Source organism: Bombina bombina, chromosome 5 (assembly GCF_027579735.1).
Source record: "Bombina bombina isolate aBomBom1 chromosome 5, aBomBom1.pri, whole genome shotgun sequence".
In the NCBI taxonomy this organism is placed as follows: domain Eukaryota; kingdom Metazoa; phylum Chordata; class Amphibia; order Anura; family Bombinatoridae; genus Bombina; species Bombina bombina.
Genome location: NC_069503.1, coordinates 943,022,406 through 943,043,538, shown reverse-complemented (window position 1 = coordinate 943,043,538; position 21,133 = coordinate 943,022,406). Strand labels below are relative to the sequence as shown.

General features: G+C 35.5%; 1 protein-coding gene across 1 annotated transcript in view; it reads right to left on the bottom strand.

Moving 5' to 3' along the window:
* HNF4G (hepatocyte nuclear factor 4 gamma) overlaps positions 1 to 21,133 on the bottom strand; it is a 269,988-nt gene that overhangs the window by 50,393 nt on the left and 198,462 nt on the right. Inside the window, exons 3-5 of the mRNA XM_053713161.1 lie at positions 10,279 to 10,450; positions 7,367 to 7,461; positions 581 to 687 (exon numbers count right to left, since the gene is read on the bottom strand). Coding sequence (XP_053569136.1) covers positions 581 to 687; positions 7,367 to 7,461; positions 10,279 to 10,424 — 348 coding nt within the window. The 5' untranslated portion in view covers positions 10,425 to 10,450. The remainder of the gene's footprint in view (positions 1 to 580; positions 688 to 7,366; positions 7,462 to 10,278; positions 10,451 to 21,133) is intronic.

Below are 21,133 nucleotides of genomic sequence, written 5' to 3'. Positions count from 1 at the left end.
GAGGATTCAAAGCTTGAGGATTTAGCTATAACAATTCATTTTATGCATGTAACTATTGTTTAAAACAATGTTTAAAGGGATACTAACCCCAAAATTTTTCTTTCATGATTCAGATAAAGCATGCAATTTTAAGCAACTTTCTAATTTACTCCTATTATCAATTTTTCTTTGTTGTCATGTTATCTTGATTTGAAAAGCAGTAATGAAAGGTTAGGAGTTAGCCCATTTTTAGTTCAGCCCCTGGGTAACGCTTGCTAATTGGTTTGCTACATTTAGCCACATATCAGCAAGTGCTACCCAAGTGCTGTACAAAAAATGGGCTGGCTCTAAAGCTTACAGTACTGCCTTTTAAAATCAAGATAGCATGAGAACAAAGAAAAATGGATAATAGGAGAAAATTTAGAAAGTTGCTTAAAATCTCATGCTGTGTCTGAATCATGAAAGAAAAAAAATTGGGTTTAGTATCCCTTTAAGACATATTTTGTTAAATATGTAATGAGGGCATTACATAAAAAAACAGAAAAATAAAAATAAGAATTGATCACATACTGTTAAATTGATTGTCTAAACATATATTTACCTGACGAGAAAGAACTTCTGCTTGTGACAAGGTATTAATAGAGGTAACACTGTTTCCTTCAAATGTGTTCCTTCTTGTGCTTATCCGGTCTCTTTCATTTTGTACAGCTAAAATAAAAGTAAAAATCTGAACTGAAAAAAAGGGATACAAACAAATAGAGAGAATATCTACAAATAAATGATACTAATAATCATAATAATATTCAGAATATTTTTGAAAATAAACAAAATACATCATACTTGGCATAGTAGTAATTAATACATATAGCACTTAATATACTACTTTAAGCAGGGAGATCATAAAGTTTTAAAACTTCAGTTGCACAAGTGCTATCTTTTTAAATATTGCCATTTACATTAGAGGAAACACGTTTAGAAAGCAAGATGGAAATGTAATACATTAAAAAGATAATCAACAATGTAACAATACCACTTTAATAAGAAATTATTAACCCTGTTGATTGAAATATCAAATATAAAATTAACATTAAAAAAAAATCTTAAAATTCAAAAATAGTGTATCTCCGGGAAAGATCATCTGAATATACTGCTTGTTTGTAAACACATTTTAACTGGAACCTATCAAAAGGAACTCCTTGCCTCCCTCAGTCAGACTTTTCTCTAGTTTCAAAAACTTCAAGTATTCCTTAAAAACATATCTGTTCAGGGATGCATACAACTTACTTTAAGATGTCTCTACTTGTTATGTTTCTCTCTACCTCATGTTCCCCATTTACTCCATTAAGAATGTAAGTTCATAAGTCCACCTGTCCTCTTAAGCATTGTATGTAAAGATGGTTTACAGCTCACAGTGATGTCATGTCTTCTGATTATTGTACTCTGAAACTGTGTACTTTTGCTTTCTATAAATGTTTTCTTATTATTGTACTCCATTACTGTATACTTAATGTTACTGTGTAATATGTTGGCGCTTTATAAGTAATAATAATAATAATAATAAACGAGCCAACGTGTAGTACAAAAATATAAGACATTTCTTGGCATTTTACATTGGATTTTTACTCCTACTGAAACATCCTTTTGAAGACATTTTAATTTATTAATTATCGCCCTTTAATAAACCTTTTCTTGAATAACTCTATTATGAATAAACTTGAGCTGAGAATGGAAAGTGTAATATGATACAAATTAATTAATTATTAGTATAAAAGATAAGCATTTCTAGAGAAATGGTAGAGAGATGGAACTATGATTGAATAAATAACTATGATCTATGTCTATAACAACATATGATTATCTAGAGTATTTTAACCAAGCACCTACTCAACATAAGCCGGGTTGTCCAATCATGGTCCTTACATGCTTATGTATTAGGAGGTGCAGGAGACATCAGTTTGCTCTATCCCCTAAGCTACATTGGCTCTTGTTTATTTCTAAATTAGTTTTCTTCTTTCTAGTTAGTGTACATAAGGAACTAGCCTTATCTGCATGTTAAACACATCAGTGGTAATGTGTTCAAACATGCTGTCTCTACAAATAATATTCACTAAGGGCCAGATTACGAGTGGAGCACTATTTAATGCTTTCACTTGCAGACTAACTGCCCTTATAACCAGATTTCATGATTTGCTCTTTTAAAGTAAAAGCTTTTTAATTCCACATTACCTTAAATTCAGACAGTCTCAAACAACATTTGAGGGATAAAACTTTACTGAGCATGTGGACAGTTTTGTTTTTAAGAGTACCTTAAAATCTACTTCTGTTCACATAGAATAATATGAAAACTAAGATAACCCACAAGAAACATTTCACTTTTGTACTGATTGATATCACTGCTAAATTCTAAATTGTAGCTAAATTGCTTAGTCTGTCTGATGATCCCAGAGAGAGTTATCCAGAGATTGCACCTCCGCACCAGTCCCCTTGGCATGTGGAGTCATACAGGGTTCCATCTTATCTCCCATGCTATTGGTAGATAGCATAAGACAGCATGGCCTCAGCTACCCCTGCTATGCAGATGACACACATATAAACATCTCCTTCAAGCCAAACTCAAATGTTCCAGTAGAAACAGTGAATGAATGTCTTGCTGATCTCTTGAAATGAATAAGTGCTAATTGGCTTAAACTAAACCCAGACAAAACAGAAGTACTTGTGATGGGTAGAGATAGATGATGATAACTTAGCTGCAGCAAGATCAACACATTTGTCTATAATGTGAGGAATCAAAACTACAAATATCAAATCTAGTAAGAATTCTTGGTGTTATGCTTGACAGTGAACTTTCTCTGAAACATTACAAATCAGCCACAGTGCAAGCCTCATTCTTTAATGTAAAAAATATAGCCAGGTTCAAGCACCTGATTCCTACATAAGATCTTCCCCCGATCATCTATCCATTGGTGACATCACATTTGGACTATTGCAATGCTCTTTATTATGGTCTCCCAGAAAAACTACTCGATCACCTTCAGTTGGAACAAAACACTGCAGCAAGGCTTCTAAATGGTTAGACAAAATCTTCCCATGTAACACCTATCCCTCACTATCTGCACTGGCTGTCAATAAAATGGTGCATACTATTCAAGATAGGCCTGCTATCCTACAAATCTCTGCATAACCAGGGACCAAGCTATTTAAAAGAATTACTAGTGACCTATGTCAAAACTCGCATGCTTTGATCAGCACATGCCCAGAAGCTTTCAGCCATGCTGCCTTATCTCTATGTAACACTCTCACAACCACAGTGAAAGAAACCACTTTTCTGGACATTTTTAAACAAAGACTCAAGACCTACCTGTTTACACAAGCCTTTCAGGATTAAAATCTGTAACTTCTGACCCTCTTATGTAAATATCCCTTGTGTAAAGGGCTTTGAGTCCAACCCGGATAAAAGCGCTATACAAGTTGCTATTATTATTATTATTCCAATAATAATATGATATAATTCTGCTCCTATGATTCTTACACACAAGCAACCACAGAATGATTATAAAACTAATCAAAAAAATCCTAAAATATAATTGGTCCAAACTGTAATACTTTTATTAACTGATAAATTATTTGTAAATAGCACGTGTACTGTAGAATTTTTTACACACTATAAAACCAAATTATGTCATTCCTTTTTTTTTTATAACAGTTAATAACAGTTATTTAGCACATAAGGTGACATTAACAATCTAATAAAAAATAATTTCTGAAAAGTTTGCTAGACTTATGGCATAGGATATTGTTTCCCCCTCTTTGTTTCACAAAATATGAAATATATATTACATTTTATACTATTTAGCTGTACAAAACAGAGAATCAACATAATTAACATTCATGTCCTATTCTGTAAATTCTTAACTGGCTATATTTATCATATATTATAATACATAGATTAAAAATATTTAACATTCATGCCCTATACTTTACTTTTTAACTGGCTATATTTATCATATATTGCACTAACCAGATTGCCCCAGTAAGATGCAGTTGAAAAGTATTTGTTTACTAAATGCCTCATATTAAATATATTATTTGTTTTTTCTTTAAAGGGATACTGAGACCAAATTTTTTCTTTCGTGATTCGGATAGAGCATGCAATTTTAAGCAACTTTCTAATTTACTTCTGTTATCAATTTTTCTTCGTTCTCTTAATATCTTTATTTGAAAAAGAAGGCATCTAAGCTAAGGAGCCATCAAATGTGTGGTTCAGAACCATGGACAGCATTTGTTTATTGGTGCTGTCCAATCAGCAAGGACAACCCAGGTTGTTCACCAAAAATGGGCCGGCATCTAAACTTAAATTCTTGCTTTTCAAATAAACATACCAAGTGAATGAAGAAAATTTGATAATAGGAGTACATTAGAACGTTGCTTAAAATTGCATGTTCTATCTGAATCACAAAAGAAAAAATTTGGGTACAGTGTCCCTTTAACAGTCTATGAGATGTGATTTGCTATGAAAACAAGAAAAAAAAAAAGCAAATAGATGTCTTGACGTAACTGAACATTGCCCTTATTAAAATGTAATTGTTGAAATTGCTTATTTCATCATTATTGATGATGGAAATTATTATTAGTATTAATAATATTTTAAACATTAAACAATTATTATTTTTGTATTCAAAAACCTTTAATCAGATAATTATGTAGACAGGAAAGTAGGTTATGTATACTATATTTTAAAACTATATATATCTATATATAATATATATATACACAATATATATATCTATATATATATATATATATATATATATATATATATATATATATATATATATATATATATATATATATATATATATATATATATATAAAAATATAAATATATAGTATTCCAAATAGCAGATCCACCCACTGAATGTCAGCTACCTGGGTGCAATTATGTTATACCCTCATGCAATTTGCTCCCTCATGCAATTTTGGTTATCAAACTGCCAAACATGAAGTGGATATAAATTTCCCCACAATGTAAATACAATTTTGGCTGTTTGATATCCATAATTGCCTGAGAGTGCATTTCATTGTGGATATATATATATATATATATATATATATATATATATGTAATCACCCTAGACATATACAAAACACGGAAGGGAACTGCACTCTCATACCGGACCGGGTACACATCCCATGACCCTGCAACATGCTCAGCCCTGGGTGCCACTGGCACTCACAGGAAGCTGTGCTGTCCCCAGAGCCACAAGCAGTTAACCCCAGACAGGTCTGGGTGCAAGAACCATAGGGAAAATTACAAAACAAATTAATACAACACACAGAGAAAACCCAGCACTCACTTACAAGCTCTCAGCTAAGATTTAAAAGAAAAAATGGAAAGGTTAGTCACCGCATCTGGCCAAATGGGACAAGCTCAGGTACCACGTCAAGGTCCTCTCCAATACCTGAGACCCTAAAACAGCCACACAATGCAAGCTTTCAAATCCAAACAAACTGAAAACAAAAAAAGGGTGCACAGGAATATGTAATTACCCTAGACATATACAAAACACGGAAGGGAACTGCACTCTCATACCGGACCGGGTACACATCCTATGACCCTGCAACATGCTCAGCCCTGGGTGCCACTGGCACTCACAGGAAGCTGTGCTGTACCCAGAGCCACAAGCAGTTAACCCCAGACAGGTCTGGGTGCAAGAACCATAGGGAAAATTACAAAACAAATTAATACAACCCACAGAGAAAACCCAGCACTCACTTACAAGCTCTCAGCTAAGATTTAAAAGCAAAAATGGAAAGGTTAGTCACCGCATCTGGCCAAATGGGACAAGCTCAGGTACCACGTCAAGGTCCTCTCCAATACCTGAGACCCTAAAACAGCCACACAATGCAAGCTTTCAAATCCAAACAAACTGAAAACAAAAAAAGGGTGCACAGGAATATGTAATCACCCTAGACACATACAAAACACGGAAGGGAACTGCACTCTCATACCGGACCGGGTACACATCCTATGACCCTGCAACATGCTCAGCCCTGGGTGCCACTGGCACTCACAGAAAGCTGTGCTGTCCCCAGAGCCACAAGCAGTTAACCCCAGACAGGTCTGGGTGCAAGAACCATAGGGAAAATTACAAAACAAATTAATACAACACACAGAGAAAACCCAGCACTCACTTACAAGCTCTCAGCTAAGATTTAAAAGCAAAAATGGAAAGGTTAGTCACCGCATCTGGCCAAATGGGACAAGCTCAGGTACCACGTCAAGGTCCTCTCCAATACCTGAGACCCTAAAACAGCCACACAATGCAAGCTTTCAAATCCAAACAAACTGAAAACAAAAAAAGGGTGCACAGGAATATGTAATCACCCTAGACATATACAAAACACGGAAGGGAACTGCACTCTCATACCGGACCGGGTACACATCCTATGACCCTGCAACCCTGTTTGGATTTGAAAGCTTGCATTGTGTGGCTGTTTTAGGGTCTCAGGTATTGGAGAGGACCTTGACGTGGTACCTGAGCTTGTCCCATTTGGCCAGATGCGGTGACTAAACTTTCCATTTTTGCTTTTAAATCTTAGCTGAGAGCTTGTAAGTTAGTGCTGAGTTTTCTCTGTGTGTTGTATTAATTTGTTTTGTAATTTTCCCTATGGTTCTTGCACCCAGACCTGTCTGGGGTTAACTGCTTGTGGCTCTGGGGACAGCACAGCTTCCTGTGAGTGCCAGTGGCACCCAGGGCTGAGCATGTTGCAGGGTCATAGGATGTGTACCCGGTCCGGTATGAGAGTGCAGTTCCCTTCCGTGTTTTGTATATGTCTAGGGAGATTACATATTCCTGTGCACCCTTTTTTTGTTTTCAGTTTGTTTGGATTTGAAAGCTTGCATTGTGTGGCTGTTTTAGGGTCTCAGGTATTGGAGAGGACCTTGACGTGGTACCTGAGCTTGTCCCATTTGGCCAGATGCGGTGACTAACCTTTCCATTTTTGCTTTTAAATCTTAGCTGAGAGCTTGTAAGTGAGTGCTGGGTTTTCTCTGTGTGTTGTATTAATTTGTTTTGTAATTTTCCCTATGGTTCTTGCACCCAGACCTGTCTGGGGTTAACTGCTTGTGGCTCTGGGGACAGCACAGCTTCCTGTGAGTGCCAGTGGCACCCAGGGCTGAGCATGTTGCAGGGTCATAGGATGTGTACCCGGTCCGGTATGAGAGTGCAGTTCCCTTCCGTGTTTTATTTATATATATATATATATATATATATATATATATATATATATATATATATACCCAAAAGGAACATTACTGAAAATCCTCCCTAATCACTTTCAGATCAAGTTTAGTTTACAATTAAGAGAAATCAATTAGAACATTTACCTTCTTTTTTCATTCCAGCTCTGAAGCATTTTTTTAGCCGACAATATCTACATTGGTTTCGTTTGTCCTTATCAACAATGCATTGTCTACTAAATCTAGAGGATTAAATGAAGAAAAAAAAATAGCTGTAAATTTTATTTTCATTTTTAAAAGTAGAATATTTCACAATTTTCTGGAACTATAGTTTAATTTACATTAGATCTTAGAAGTAGTTTCTAATTTTCTAGAATACACACATTCAAACACACACAAGCAGAATCTGAAAATGAATGGTATTAATAAAAGTTGTTGATCTAACGCCTTTAACATGATCAATTAAAGGGACATAATACTCATATGTTAAATCACTTGAAACTGATGCAGTATAACTGTAAAAAGCTGACAGGAAAATATCACCTGAGCATCTCTATGTAAAAAAGGAAGATATTTTACCTCACAATTTCCTCAGCTCAGCAGAGTAAGTTCTGTGTAAAAAGTTATACTCAGATGCTGTTCAGCTGCAGGCAAAAAAAAAATAATAAAGGAAGAAATGAACAGCAGCCAATCAGCATCAGCAGTGCTGAGGTCATGAACTATTTTAATGTGATCTCATGAGATTTCACTTAACTCTCATGAGATTCCATTGTAAACTTCCTTACGCTGAATAGGGAAATAAGATGAGTGTGCACGTAAGCTCGCTCCTTCTGCTGTCCAGACAAGCCATACTGATATGCTGCTTAGAAGTCCTTTACAATGGGACGTGGCTACTGAGAAACTTTTGAGGTAAAATATCTTTCTTTTTTACATAGAGATGTTCAGGTGATATTTTCTAGTCAGCTTTTTACAGCTATGCTGCATCACTTTCAAGTGTTTAAACATTTCAGTATTATGATCCTTTAATTATTTTTATTATTTGTTAAAATGACCTTCCATTTGTAATAGAAACGTAAAATATTTCCATGATCTGCCATAAAAATTTAATTTTTAGCTGGATTTCAATATTTACCAAGACTCATTTCTGAAAATTAAATAAATCCTAATAGAAACACAAGCAGCAGTCATTGGTACAAGCTAGGGAACACATTACATTTGAATGAATTATTGATTATATCTACAAGAAAATTAAAGGGACAGTCCAATCAAAATTAAACTTTCATGGGTTAGATAGATCACACAGTTTAAAACAACTTTCCAGTTTACTTGTTTCAACAAATTTGCTTTGATCTTTTGGTATTCTTTGTTGAAAGCTAAACCTAGGTATGCTCATATGCTAATTTTTAAGCCCTTGAAGACCGCCTCTTATCTGAATGCATTTTGACAGTTTTTTTACAGCTGTGGATAGTGCTAATTCATGTGTGCCTTATAGATAATTTTGTAGAGATACTTATGAGTCAGCACTGATTGGCTAAAATAAATGTCTGTCAAAAGAACTGAAACATGGGGACAGTCTGCAAAGGCTTGGATTACAATGTAATCACAAGGATAAAAAGTATATTAATAAAACCGTTTTGGTTATGCAAAACTGGGGAATGGATAATAAAGGGTTTATTTATCTTTTCAAAGAAAACAATTCTGAAGTAGAACATCCCTTTAAAACACTACTAATCTAGCAATCAGAAATTATTGCTGATTTTCAACTTTTTTTATGTAAACACAGACATTCTTATGTTCATAACCTTTGCTCTGATACTTATTACACAGTTAGCCAACTAAGAAGAGACCTTGAGTAGATTATTTCTCTTCTCTGTGCTCAATGAGGAAAAATGCACTGAAATCAATTTGTACACAAATGAATCTGAGTCTTACTGGGTAGCTATAGCAGTGTTGTCCCTTTAATTTGTTGCTTTGAATTTTGAAAAGATGGATATACTTAATGTTTTCCTTTTTAGAAGCTATTTACTTTTTAGCCAATGAGAGAACTCTTAGCCTTCTAAATAATAGTTTGATTTGTAGCCATTAAAAGAAAAGAAAAAATAGTTTAACATGTTAGAACATTGTATTACTGCAATATTGGGTTATAGCTAAAACATTTTGTGAAGCAATGAAAGAAAGCATATGTGTGTAATCAATCCCCATGTAGCTCCCAGTAGTGCATTACTGCGTCTGAGCCTGCCTAGGTATGCTTTTCAACAGGATATCAAAAGAAAGAAGTCAATTTGGTAACTGAAGTAAATTGAACCATGGAAGTTTAATTTTGACTTTTATGCCCCTGTATTTTTAACCCTGTGAACAATAAAACATAACTTTGAATTGTTTTCCAAATTTGTATCTTCTTGTTAAGTCAAACTGACCACATAATGAATATATATATATATATATATATATATGTAATATTTTTTATTTAAAGGGACATGATATTCAATATTAAACTTTCAGGATTCAGATAGAATATGTGACATTAATAAAAATACTTCTTATATCAAACTGACCTCTATATTTTGTTATCCTTTATTAAAACTTAGATAATTCAATGAAAGCCTACTAAATTAGATTGAGGAGCATGCATGTATTCTAAACTCAATGTGCCTAACATTATTACATACACTGCCGTCATATAGTGCTCAAATAATGCTCTTAAGAGTACCTAAGTATGCTCTCACCAAAAGGAGCAATATTTTGATAAACCATACCAAGATAAAGAGGTAATTTTAAGTTGTTGCTTTTTTTTTTTAATTGTACACTCTATCTTAATCCTGAAAGTTTAAATTTAAATTCCATGCCCTTTTAATGCATTCTGGCAGATCTGTTTTCTGTTGTTGTCATTTGTGAATTCAATCAGACTTTTAAATATTTTAAAGTTTGCATATCAATAAAAGTTTACCTTATATGTTATTTGCTGTAACATTCAGCACAAATAAAAAAAATAAGAATGCAAGAATAAGAAGTCATACATATACATTACCTTGATATACTATATTTGACTCCGTACTTACCTGCAAGAATAAACATGACTTTTTCTGATACTTCGTCTGAAAAACCCCTTGCACCCATCACAACTTGATGCACCATAGTGTTTGCCTGTAGCTCTGTCAGCACATATAGCACATATGCTGTTTATCCCATTGTCAATAGTGTTCATGTTAACTGGTTCTTCTGGGGAGCTATCTAGTAAAGAAACATAGCAGTTAGCTGACATCTGGATGTTCAAGCAGCAACGCCATCTAAAGACTTCTGTTTATTTACACCTATTTTTATTTAATTATACATTTTGATCTGCATGTACTTTATAGTGATGGAACATTTCATATTTCATAAGGAAATAAATAAAATGAATGGTGTACATATCAAGGATTGTGAGTGGATAGATTTCAGCTGTAAGGATGTGGATTACAGGTACAAATCACCAAATCCGGAATTCCAAAATCCAAATTTATTCTGAAACAAACTTTTTAATTAATATTTTTTTTAAAAATAAAATTATAAAAAAATTACTTTTCCCCCTACCTGTAAGGCACAATATTCTCTGCCTGAGTTTTAAAACAACAAATATTACCTTTCTGATTACAGTACTGTACTATCTTTCTGAGGGTACTGTGCATACAAAAGTATTAAGCGATATCAAACTACCGTTAGGTTGTATGTATATGCTTTATTATACTGTATAAATATTGCCTAAATGACATAAGATATTATTGTTTACACTTGGTTGCACCCCATCTCCAAACTGTCCTATTTTAAAGATGCAGATATTCAAAAAAACAAAATTTTCTAAAAAATACAAACCTTTTCTGGTCCCAAATTGTTTGGATAAAGTTTTTTTTTACCTGTAGTATATCTGGTTACCTTTTATTTTTTTATGTATAATTTCTTACACAAACTCTACTACTAGCAGATAGGGGTAAAAATAGCATTTATAGATTACCTTGAATTCTCATTAAAACAACTTTTTATTCACAACATAAGGCTGTGGACCGTTAGCCTGCTATTTAACTATCCTTATTGGTTGAAATGATTAGCTAATCAATATTACTAGCAAATAACTTCCAAAATTCAATTTCTAGAGTATAAGAAGAAGAAAATGAGCCTATTACTGAGGACCAGAAGAGGCTGAAGACACCAAGGGCTTCAGGAATAATTTATTTTTTATAATAAACTAATATGTCACATGCCCCAACAAACTTGAAAAATAAAATGGGCAGGAAAAATGTAACATTTTGTAAATACTCAATTTTATTTACAGCAAAGAAACATGTTTGCTTAGAGTCAATGAAACTTGTTTGTAAAACAGATATGCAAAATAGCCTAGCACTGTCTGCAAAAAGGGGGTGCACGCTCCAGGGGTCCTGCCTATACCCCTAAAACAGAGATAAATGTTCAAAAAGGAGCAGCATCACCAACAAAGCGATTAAATACTTATTTATTGGGACATCATACAAAGACACACAACGTTTCGGTCTAACTGACCTTAATCATGTGGTATACAATAATGCCCTAACACACTCTATATAAACCCAAAGTGGGTGGTGTCAAGTACCTATACAGGTGTTCCACATTTTAGATAGTACCAACATATCAATTCTAAATCTCACAACCCCATCTAGTGGTAGAAGGGACATCCATCTATATATAAAATATCCTGGAATCTTACATTTTCTCCCACTCAAAAGGATGAACAAAAATATCCCCCTTAATAATGTTATTACTGTTACAACAACCAAAACATGGGAAGCAGCCTTCCTTAGGGGTTGAAAGATAAGTCTGGATAGATTCCTTATTGGGACCAATATCTGCTCTAATTAACACATCCCTTGTATTCTTACAATGCCTATAGGCTGGCATCAATAACTCTTGGAACTCTCTGATATTAGGGTTCAAATATTTCAAAATAGACCAGTGTTTTCTAATAATAGCCCTAATATTTTTTTGCAGAGAGGTTATCCTAAGCTACTTATACAACAACAGATTAGTGAAATTAATAACATATCTAGACATTCTATCTTGAGGGGGGATTGTAAGGAAAGGAGAAAAGACAAACAAGAGAATAAACAAATGGTATTTGTGTCTCAGTTTAGCCCCCAGAGTAATACTATTAGGGTTATTATTAGAAAACACTGGTCTATTTTGAAGGATTTCAACCCTAATATCAGAGAGTTCCAAGAGTTACCGATGCCAGCCTATAGGCGTTGTAAGAATATAAGGGATGTGTTAATAAGAGCAGATATTGGTCCCAATAAGGAATCTATCCAAACTTATCTTTCAACCCCTAAGGTAGGCTGCTTCCCATGTTTGGGTTGTTGTAACTGTAATAACATTATTAACGGGGATAATTTTGTTCATCCTTTGAGTGGGAGAAAATTTAAGATTCTGGTTTTTTTTACCTGTAATTCTGAATATATTATATATCTCATTAAATACCCCTGTTCCAAAGTCTATATTGGGGAATCTACTCGGAGAGTTAGAGATAGAATAAATTAATATAAGTCAAATATACGCTGTGGCAAGAGGGATGCCCCTGTTTCAAATAATTTCCTTCAGGCGGGACATAGCATCTCGCAATTGAGATTTCAAATAATATAAAAGATCAGGAGACCTAGAAGAGGGGGTGACAGACACAAATTACTTAAGAGTAGAGAGACATTTTGGATCTACACTTTGCAGTCTTTGCTCCCCCTTGGGATGAATAAAGAGATAGATTGGAATGTTACCTTATAAATTTCATTAAGGATTATGAATTTTGTTAAGGATTATAGAATGATTATGTTATATATTTTAAATGAAATGTGTTCACCCATAAAGGGTATTAATGTATAGATTCTGAAAGATGTTATTGTGTTGTTTGTATATTTTATATTATATGAAGAAATTTTGTGTTGTTTTCTAGGTTCACTTGTATATAGATGGATGTCCCTTCTACCACTAGATGGGGTTGTGAGATTTAGAATTGATATGTTGGTACTATCCAGAATGTGGAACACCTGCATAGGTACTTGACTCCGTCCACTTTAGGTTTATATAGAGTGTGTTAGGGCAATATTATATACCACATGATTAAGGTCAGTTAGACCGAAACGTTGTGTGTCTTTGTATGATGTCCCAATAAATAAGTATTGAATCGCTTTGTTGGTGATGTTGCTCCTTTTTGGACATTTATGTAAAATAGATATCCAACTGATAAAAATTCATCATAACATCCCTGCTGGAAAATTATGAGATTCTAAGAGATATGTATTAGCAGGTTGACAGAGCAGCAATATGAAATGTTTTAAGAGGCTGGTCATGGCCCATCTTAAAACTTGCTTACCACCTACATTAGATCCTAATCAATATGCCTATCATCAGAATAGGTCAATGGAAGATGCCATCTCTACAGCACTACATTTTGCCCTAACCCATTTGGATCATAGCAATACCTATGTAAGAATGCTGTTTATTGACTTTAGCTCAGCATTCAACACTGTTATTCCTGCTAAGTTGTAAGTCTGTAATTGAATCTTGGGTTTCCTGACAAATAGACCTCAGTCAGTAAGGATAGGCAATCATATATCTGCCACCTTGACCCTTAACACCGGTGTTCCACAAGGTTGGGGGCTGAGTCCATTGTTATATTCCCTCTTTACCTATGACTGCCTGCCTAGGTATGTGTCTAATAAAATTATTAAGTTTGCAGATGACACTAGTGTAGTAGGCCAGATCAGTAATAACGATGAGGCAGCCTATAGGGAGGAGGTAATGCACCAGGTGACATGGTACGCTGAAAATAATCTGGATCTCAATACCAAAAAGACCAAAGAGATTATTATTGATTACAGAAAGTCCAAACGTTGTACACATTACTTATCTATATAAATGGATCTATGGTTGAATGTGTGACAAGTTTTACATTTTTGGGAACTCACATTTCTGAAGATCTGTCTTGGAAAATTAATACTTTGATTTTAGTGAAGAAGGTGCAACACCGTCTTTACTGTTTAAGGTCATTAAGGAGTATTTTCACTAATTGCATTACAGTGTGGTACGGAAACTGCACTTGCTCTGATCGTAGAGCTTTGCAACGGGTGGTAAAAACTGCCCAGTATATTATCGGTGCCCAGCTACCTCTTATCGAGGATCTTCAGTGCAGGCAAAGTATCCAAAAGGCTCACTGTATTATCCACAATCCTTACCATGCTAGCAATAGTATATTTGCCCTTATACCATCTGGGAGGCGATATCGGAGTCTGAATGGCAAGTCAGCCAGGTTTACGGAACAGTTTTTTTTCCTAGAGTTGTTACCTTGCTCAACAAGAACTTTTAATCTTTTTTTTTAATGACTCTTTTAACCTTATAGAGAAGATTCTGATTAAAATGGTTGCTTATTTTGAATATCTTTACTCTGTCGATAATTTATTATCAACTTATCATAAGTACCAGGACTTTATTGTTCCTCTCTTTTCCTTGTTCATTTCACACCTATTGCATAATGCACTTTGATGAACTTATAACTTTATTGTCCACTTTACATTTATATTAGTGTAAAAATACACTAACGGCTAGATTTAGAGTTTTGTTGGTAGCGACCCGCGTAGCTAACACTGGATTTTTTCTGGCCGCACCTTTAAAATAACTCTGGTATTGAGAGTCCACAGAATGGCTGCGTTAGGCTCCAAAAAAGGAGGGTAAAGCTTATTTAACGCCACTGCAACTCTCGATACCAGAGTTGCTTACGGACGCGGCCAGCCTCAAAAACGTGCTCGTGCACGATTCCCCCATAGAAAAAAATGGGGCTGTTTGAGCTGAAAAAAAACCTAACACCTGCAAAAAAGCCGAGTTCAGCTCCTAACGCAGCCCCATTGTTGTCTATGGGGAAACACTTCCTACGTCTGCACCTAACACCCTAACATGTACCCCGAGTCTAAACACCCCTAACCTTACACTCATTAACCCCTATTCTGCCGCCCCCGCTATCGCTGACCCCTGTATATTATTTTTAACCCCTAATCTGCCGCTCCGTAAACCGCCGCTACTTACATTATCCCTATGTACCTCTAATCTGCTGCCCCTAACACCGCCGACCCCTATATTATATTTATTAACCCCTAATCTGCCCCCCACAACGTCGCCTCCACCTGCCTATACTTATTAACCCCTAATCTGCCGAGCGGACCGCACCGCTATTATAATAAAGTTATTAACCCCTAATCTGCCTCACTAACCCTATAATAAATAGTATTAACCCCTAATCTGCCCTCCCTAACATCGCCGACACCTAACTTCAAACATTAACCCCTAATCTGCCGACTTGAGCTCACCGCTATTCTAATAAATGTATTAACCCCTAAAGCTAAGTCTAACCCTAACACTAACACCCCCCTAAATTAAATATAATTTACATCTAACGAAATTAATTAACTCTTATTAAATAAATTATTCCTATTTTAAGCTAAATACTTACCTGTAAAATAAATCCTAATATAGCTACAATATAAATTATATTTATATTATAGCTATTTTAGGATTTATATTTATTTTACAGGTAACTTGGTATTTATTTTAACCAGGTACAATAGCTAAAATAGTTAAAATAATTAAAAAATTACCTGTAAAATAAATCCTAACGTAAGTTACAATTAAACCTAACACTACACTATCAATAAATTAATTAAATACAATATCTACAAATAAATACAATGAAATAAACTAACTAAAGTACAAAAAATAAAAAAATATCTACAAACATCAGAAAAATATTACAACAATTTTAAACTAATTACACCTACACTAAGCCCCCTAATAAAATAACAAAGCCCCCCAAAATAAAAAAATGCCCTACCCTATTCTAAATTACTAAAGTTCAAAGCTCTTTTACCTTACCAGCCCTGAACAGGGTCCTTTGCGGTGCATGCCCCAAAGAATTCAGCTCTTTTGCCTGTAAAAATCCACATACAATACCCCCCCCAACATTACAACCCACCACCCACATACCCCTAATCTAACCCAAACCCCCCTTAAATAAACCTAACACTAAGCCCCTGAAGATCTTCCTACCTTATCTTCACCATACCAGGTTCACCGATCGATCCAGAAGAGCTCCTCCGATGTCCTGATCCAAGCCCAAGCGGGGGGCTGAAGAGGTCCATGATCCGGCTGAAGTCATCATCCAAGCGGGAGCTGAAAAGGTCCATGATCCGGCTGAAGTCTTCATCCAAGAGGGAGCTGAAGAGGTCCATGATCCGGCTGAAGTCTTCTATCAACGGCATTTTCAATCTTCTTTCTTCGGGAGCCATCATCTTTCATCCGACGCGGAACATCCTCTTCTCCCGACGCCTACTTGCCGATTGACGGTTCCTTTAAATGACGTCATCCAAGATGGCGTCCCTCGAATTCCGATTGGCTGATAGGATTCTATCAGCCAATCGGAATTAAGGTAGGAATATTCTGATTGGCTGATGGAATCAGCCAATCAGAATCAAGTTCAATCTGATTGGCTGATCCAATCAGCCAATCAGATTGAGCTCGCATTGTATTAGCTGATTCCATCAGCCAATCAGAATATTCCTACCTTAATTCCGATTGGCTGATAGAATCCTATCAGCCAATCGGAATTCGAGGGACGCCATCTTGGATGACGTCATTTAAAGGAGCCCTCATTCGGTGAGTAGGCGTCGGGAGAAGAGGATGTTCCGCGTAGGATGGAAGATGATGGCTACCGAAGAAAGAAGATTGAAGATGCCGTTGATAGAAGACTTCAGCCAGATCATGGACCTCTTCAGCTCCCGCTTGGATGAAGACTTCAGCCGGATCATGGACCTCTTCAGCTCCCGCTTGGATGATGACTTCAGCCGGATCATGGACCTCTTCAGCCCCCCGCTTGGGCTTGGATCAGGACATCGGAGGAGCTCTTCTGGATCGATCGGTGAACCTGGTATGGTGAAGATAAGGTAGGAAGATCTTCAGGGGCTTAGTGTTAGGTTTATTTAAGGGGGGTTTGGGTTAGATTAGGGGTATGTGGGTGGTGGGTTGTAATGTTGGGGGGGTATTGTATGTGTTTTTTTACAGGCAAAAGAGCTGAATTCTTTGGGGCATGCCCCACAAAGGGCCCTGTTCAGGGCTGGTAAGGTAAAAGAAATTTGAACTTTAGTAATTTAGAATAGGGTAGGGCATTTTTTTATTTTGGGGGGCTTTTTTATTTTATTAGGGGGCTTAGAGTAGGTGTAATTAGTTTAAAATTGTTGTAATATTTTTCTGATGTTTGTAAATATTTTTTTATTTTTTGTAACTTAGTTCTTTTTTATTTTTTTGTACTTTAGTTAGTTTATTTCATTGTATTTATTTGTAGATATTGTATTTAATTAATTTATTGATAGTGTAGTGTTAGGTTTAATTGTAGGTAATTGTAGGTATTGTATTTAATTAATTTATTGATAGTGTAGTGTTAGGTTTAATTGTAACTTAGGTTAGGATTTATTTTGTAATTATTTTAACTATTTTAGCTAATGTACCTGGTTAAAATAAATACAAAGTTACCTGTAAAATAAATATAAATCCTAAAATAGCTATAATATAAATATAATTTATATTGTAGCTATATTAGGATTTATTTTACAGGTAAGTATTTAGCTTTAAATAGGAATAATTTATTTAATAAGAGTTAATTAATTTTGTTAGATGTAAATTATATTTAACTTAGGGGGGTGTTAGTGTTAGGGTTAGACTTAGCTTTAGGGGTTAATACATTTATCAGAATAGCGGTGAGCTCCAGTCGGCAGATTAGTGGTTAATGTTTGAAGTTAGGTGTCGGCGATGTTAGGGAGGGCAGATTAGGGGTTAATACTATTTTTTATAGGGTTAGTGAGGCGGATTAGGGGTTAATAACTTTATTATAATAGCGGTGCGGTCCGCTCGGCAGATTAGGGGTTAATAAGTGTAGGCAGGTGGAGGCGACGTTGTGGGGGGCAGATTAGGGGTTAGTAAATATAATATAGGGGTCGGCGGTGTTAGGGGCAGCAGATTAGGGGTACATAAGGATAACGTAAGTAGCGGCGCTTTGCGGTCGGCAGATTAGGGGTTAATTATTGTAGGTAGCTGGTGGCGACATTGTGGGGGGCAGGTTAGGGGTTAATAAATATAATATAGGGGTCGGCGGTGTTAGGGGCAGCAGATTAGGGGTACATAAGTATAACGTAGGTGGCGGTCGGCAGATTAGGGGTTAAAAAAATTTAATCGAGTGGCTGCGATGTGGGTGGACCTCGGTTTAGGGGTACATAGGTAGTTTATGGGTGTTAGTGTACTTTAGAGCACAGTAGTTAAGAGCTTTATAAACCGGCGTTAGTCCAGAAAGCTCTTAACTACTGACTTTTTTCTGCGGCTGGAGTTTTGTCGTTAGATTTCTAACGCTCACTTCAGACACGACTATAAATACCGGAGTTAGAAAGATCCCATTGAAAATATAGGATACGCAATTGACGTAAGGGGATCTGCGGTATGGAAAAGTTGAGGCTGAAAAGTGAGCGTTAGACCCTTTTTTTAATGACTCCAAATACTGGCGGTAGCCTAAAACCAGCGCTAGCAGTCTCTAACGCTGGTTTTCACGGCTACCGCCAAACTCCATATCTAGGCCATAGCTTTTACCTATAACTTCACGTATTTTATAAAAACTTATATTCACAATGTATATATAAATATATATACACTTAATCTATTAGTTGTATATATTCTACATCGCACATTGCACTTTATATATTTTCTGTGGTATGATAATAATTTGCACATATGTCACTTATGCTATTTCTGTTTTGTCCACTTATCTGATTTACCATATAATAGTACTTTTTCATGTTATGGACGGGTTAGATACTTAATCACATTTCGTTATCTCTGTATTTTACTTTGTACAATGACAATAAATTAATTTAATCTAAAAAATAAAATAAAATATCAGCTCCATTGAAACTAAAGATGCTGCTTCTATCTTGCAGCTGTTAACGTCACGCTACATAGAACCACTTTCATTGTCAAGGATACCGGCATCACAAATATGTTTATAAACATTACTAACAAACAATAAAAAATTAAAAAAATCCTGTTTAAAACAGTCCAGAGTGTTTAAAACAGAATACTTGAAATAAAAAGAAAAAAATACAACCTTGTTAGCTCTGATATAGTCCAGCATGGACAACACACTTCATTAGGGCATTTGTGCCTTTTTAAATGTCCCATGTTGAGTTGTGAAAAACCCTGACTGCATCTTGAGAACCAACCACGATTTCTCATTGCCAAGATTTCAATTACAAATACCTTTCAATTCAATAATACTACTTTGACATAGCAAAACATACATGAATATTAAACCCCTATAATGTTCCAATGTAAACACTTGCAGTAAAAAATAAAATCACGTGATCGTCGATGCGATCATGTGATTTCAAGGCCGGGATCAGATCATGGGGACTCCAAGATGGCGTCCCTTGAATTCCGATTGGCTGATAGAATTCTATCAGCCAATCAGAATTAAAGGGTAAAAAATCCTATTGGCTGATGGGATTGAGCTCGCATTCTATTGGCTGTTCCAATCAGCCATTAGAATGCGAGCTTTATCCTATTGGCTAATTGCATCAGCCAATAGGATTTTGTTCCCTTTAATTCCTATTGGCTGATAGAATTCTATCAGCCAATCGGAAATCAAGGGACGCCATCTTGGATGACATCCCTTAAAGGGAACCTTCAGTGTACGGCTGGGACCGTATGAAGAGGATGCTCCGCGCTGGATGTCTTGAAGATGGAGCCGCTGCACGTCGGAAGGATGAAGATAGAAGATGCCGTCTGGATGAAGACTTCTGCCCGCCTGGAGGACGACTTCTTGCCGCTTGGATGAAGACTTCTCCTGGCTTTATTGAGGACTTCTTGCCGCTTGGATGAAGACTTCTCCCGGCTGGATGAGGATGGATGTCCGGTCTTCAAAAACTGTAAGTGGATCTTCGGGGGTTAGTGTTAGGTTTTTTTAAGGGTTTATTGGGTGGGTTTTATTTTTAGCTTAGGGTTTGGGCAATGTAAAAGAGCTTAGGTTTTTTTAGGTAGGTTTTTATTTGGGGGGGTTGGTTGTGTGGGTGGTGGGTTTTACTGTTGGGGGATTGTTTGTATTTTTTTTTAACAGGTAAAAGGGCTGATTTCTTTGGGGCAATTCCCCGCAAAAGGTCCTTTTAAGGGCTATTGACAGTTTAGTGTAGGCTAGGGGTTTTTATTATTTTGGGGCGGCTTTTTTATTTTGATAGGGCTATTAGATTAGGAGTAATTCATTTTTATTTTTGATAATTTCTTTTTTATTTTGTGTACTTTAGTGTTTATTATTTTTTGTAATTTAGATAAATATATTTTTTTAATTGAATTTATTTAATTTTGTTGTAATGTTAGGTGTTAGTGTAACTCAGGTTAGGTTTAATTTTACAGGTAAATTTGTATTTATTTTAACTAGGTAGTTAGTAAATAGTTGATAACTTTTCTACCTAGTTAAAATAAATACAAACTTACCTGTGAAATAAAAATAAAACCTAAGCTAGATACAATATAACTATTAGTTATAGTGTAGCTAGCTTAGATTTTATTTTACGGGTAAGTATTTATTTAGTTTTAAATAGGAAAAATGTAGGTATTAATTGTAATTTTTATTTGGAATTATTTTAATTAGGTTAAAGTTAGTGGGTGTTAGGGTTAGGGTTACTTTATGGTTAGGGTTAAACTTAGGCTTAGGGGTTAATAAATTTAGTATAGTGGCGGCGACATTGGGGGCAGCAGATTAGGGGTTAATAACAGTAATGTAGGTTGCAGCGATGTTAGGGACAGCAGATTAGGGGTTAATAAGTGTATGTAAGTGGC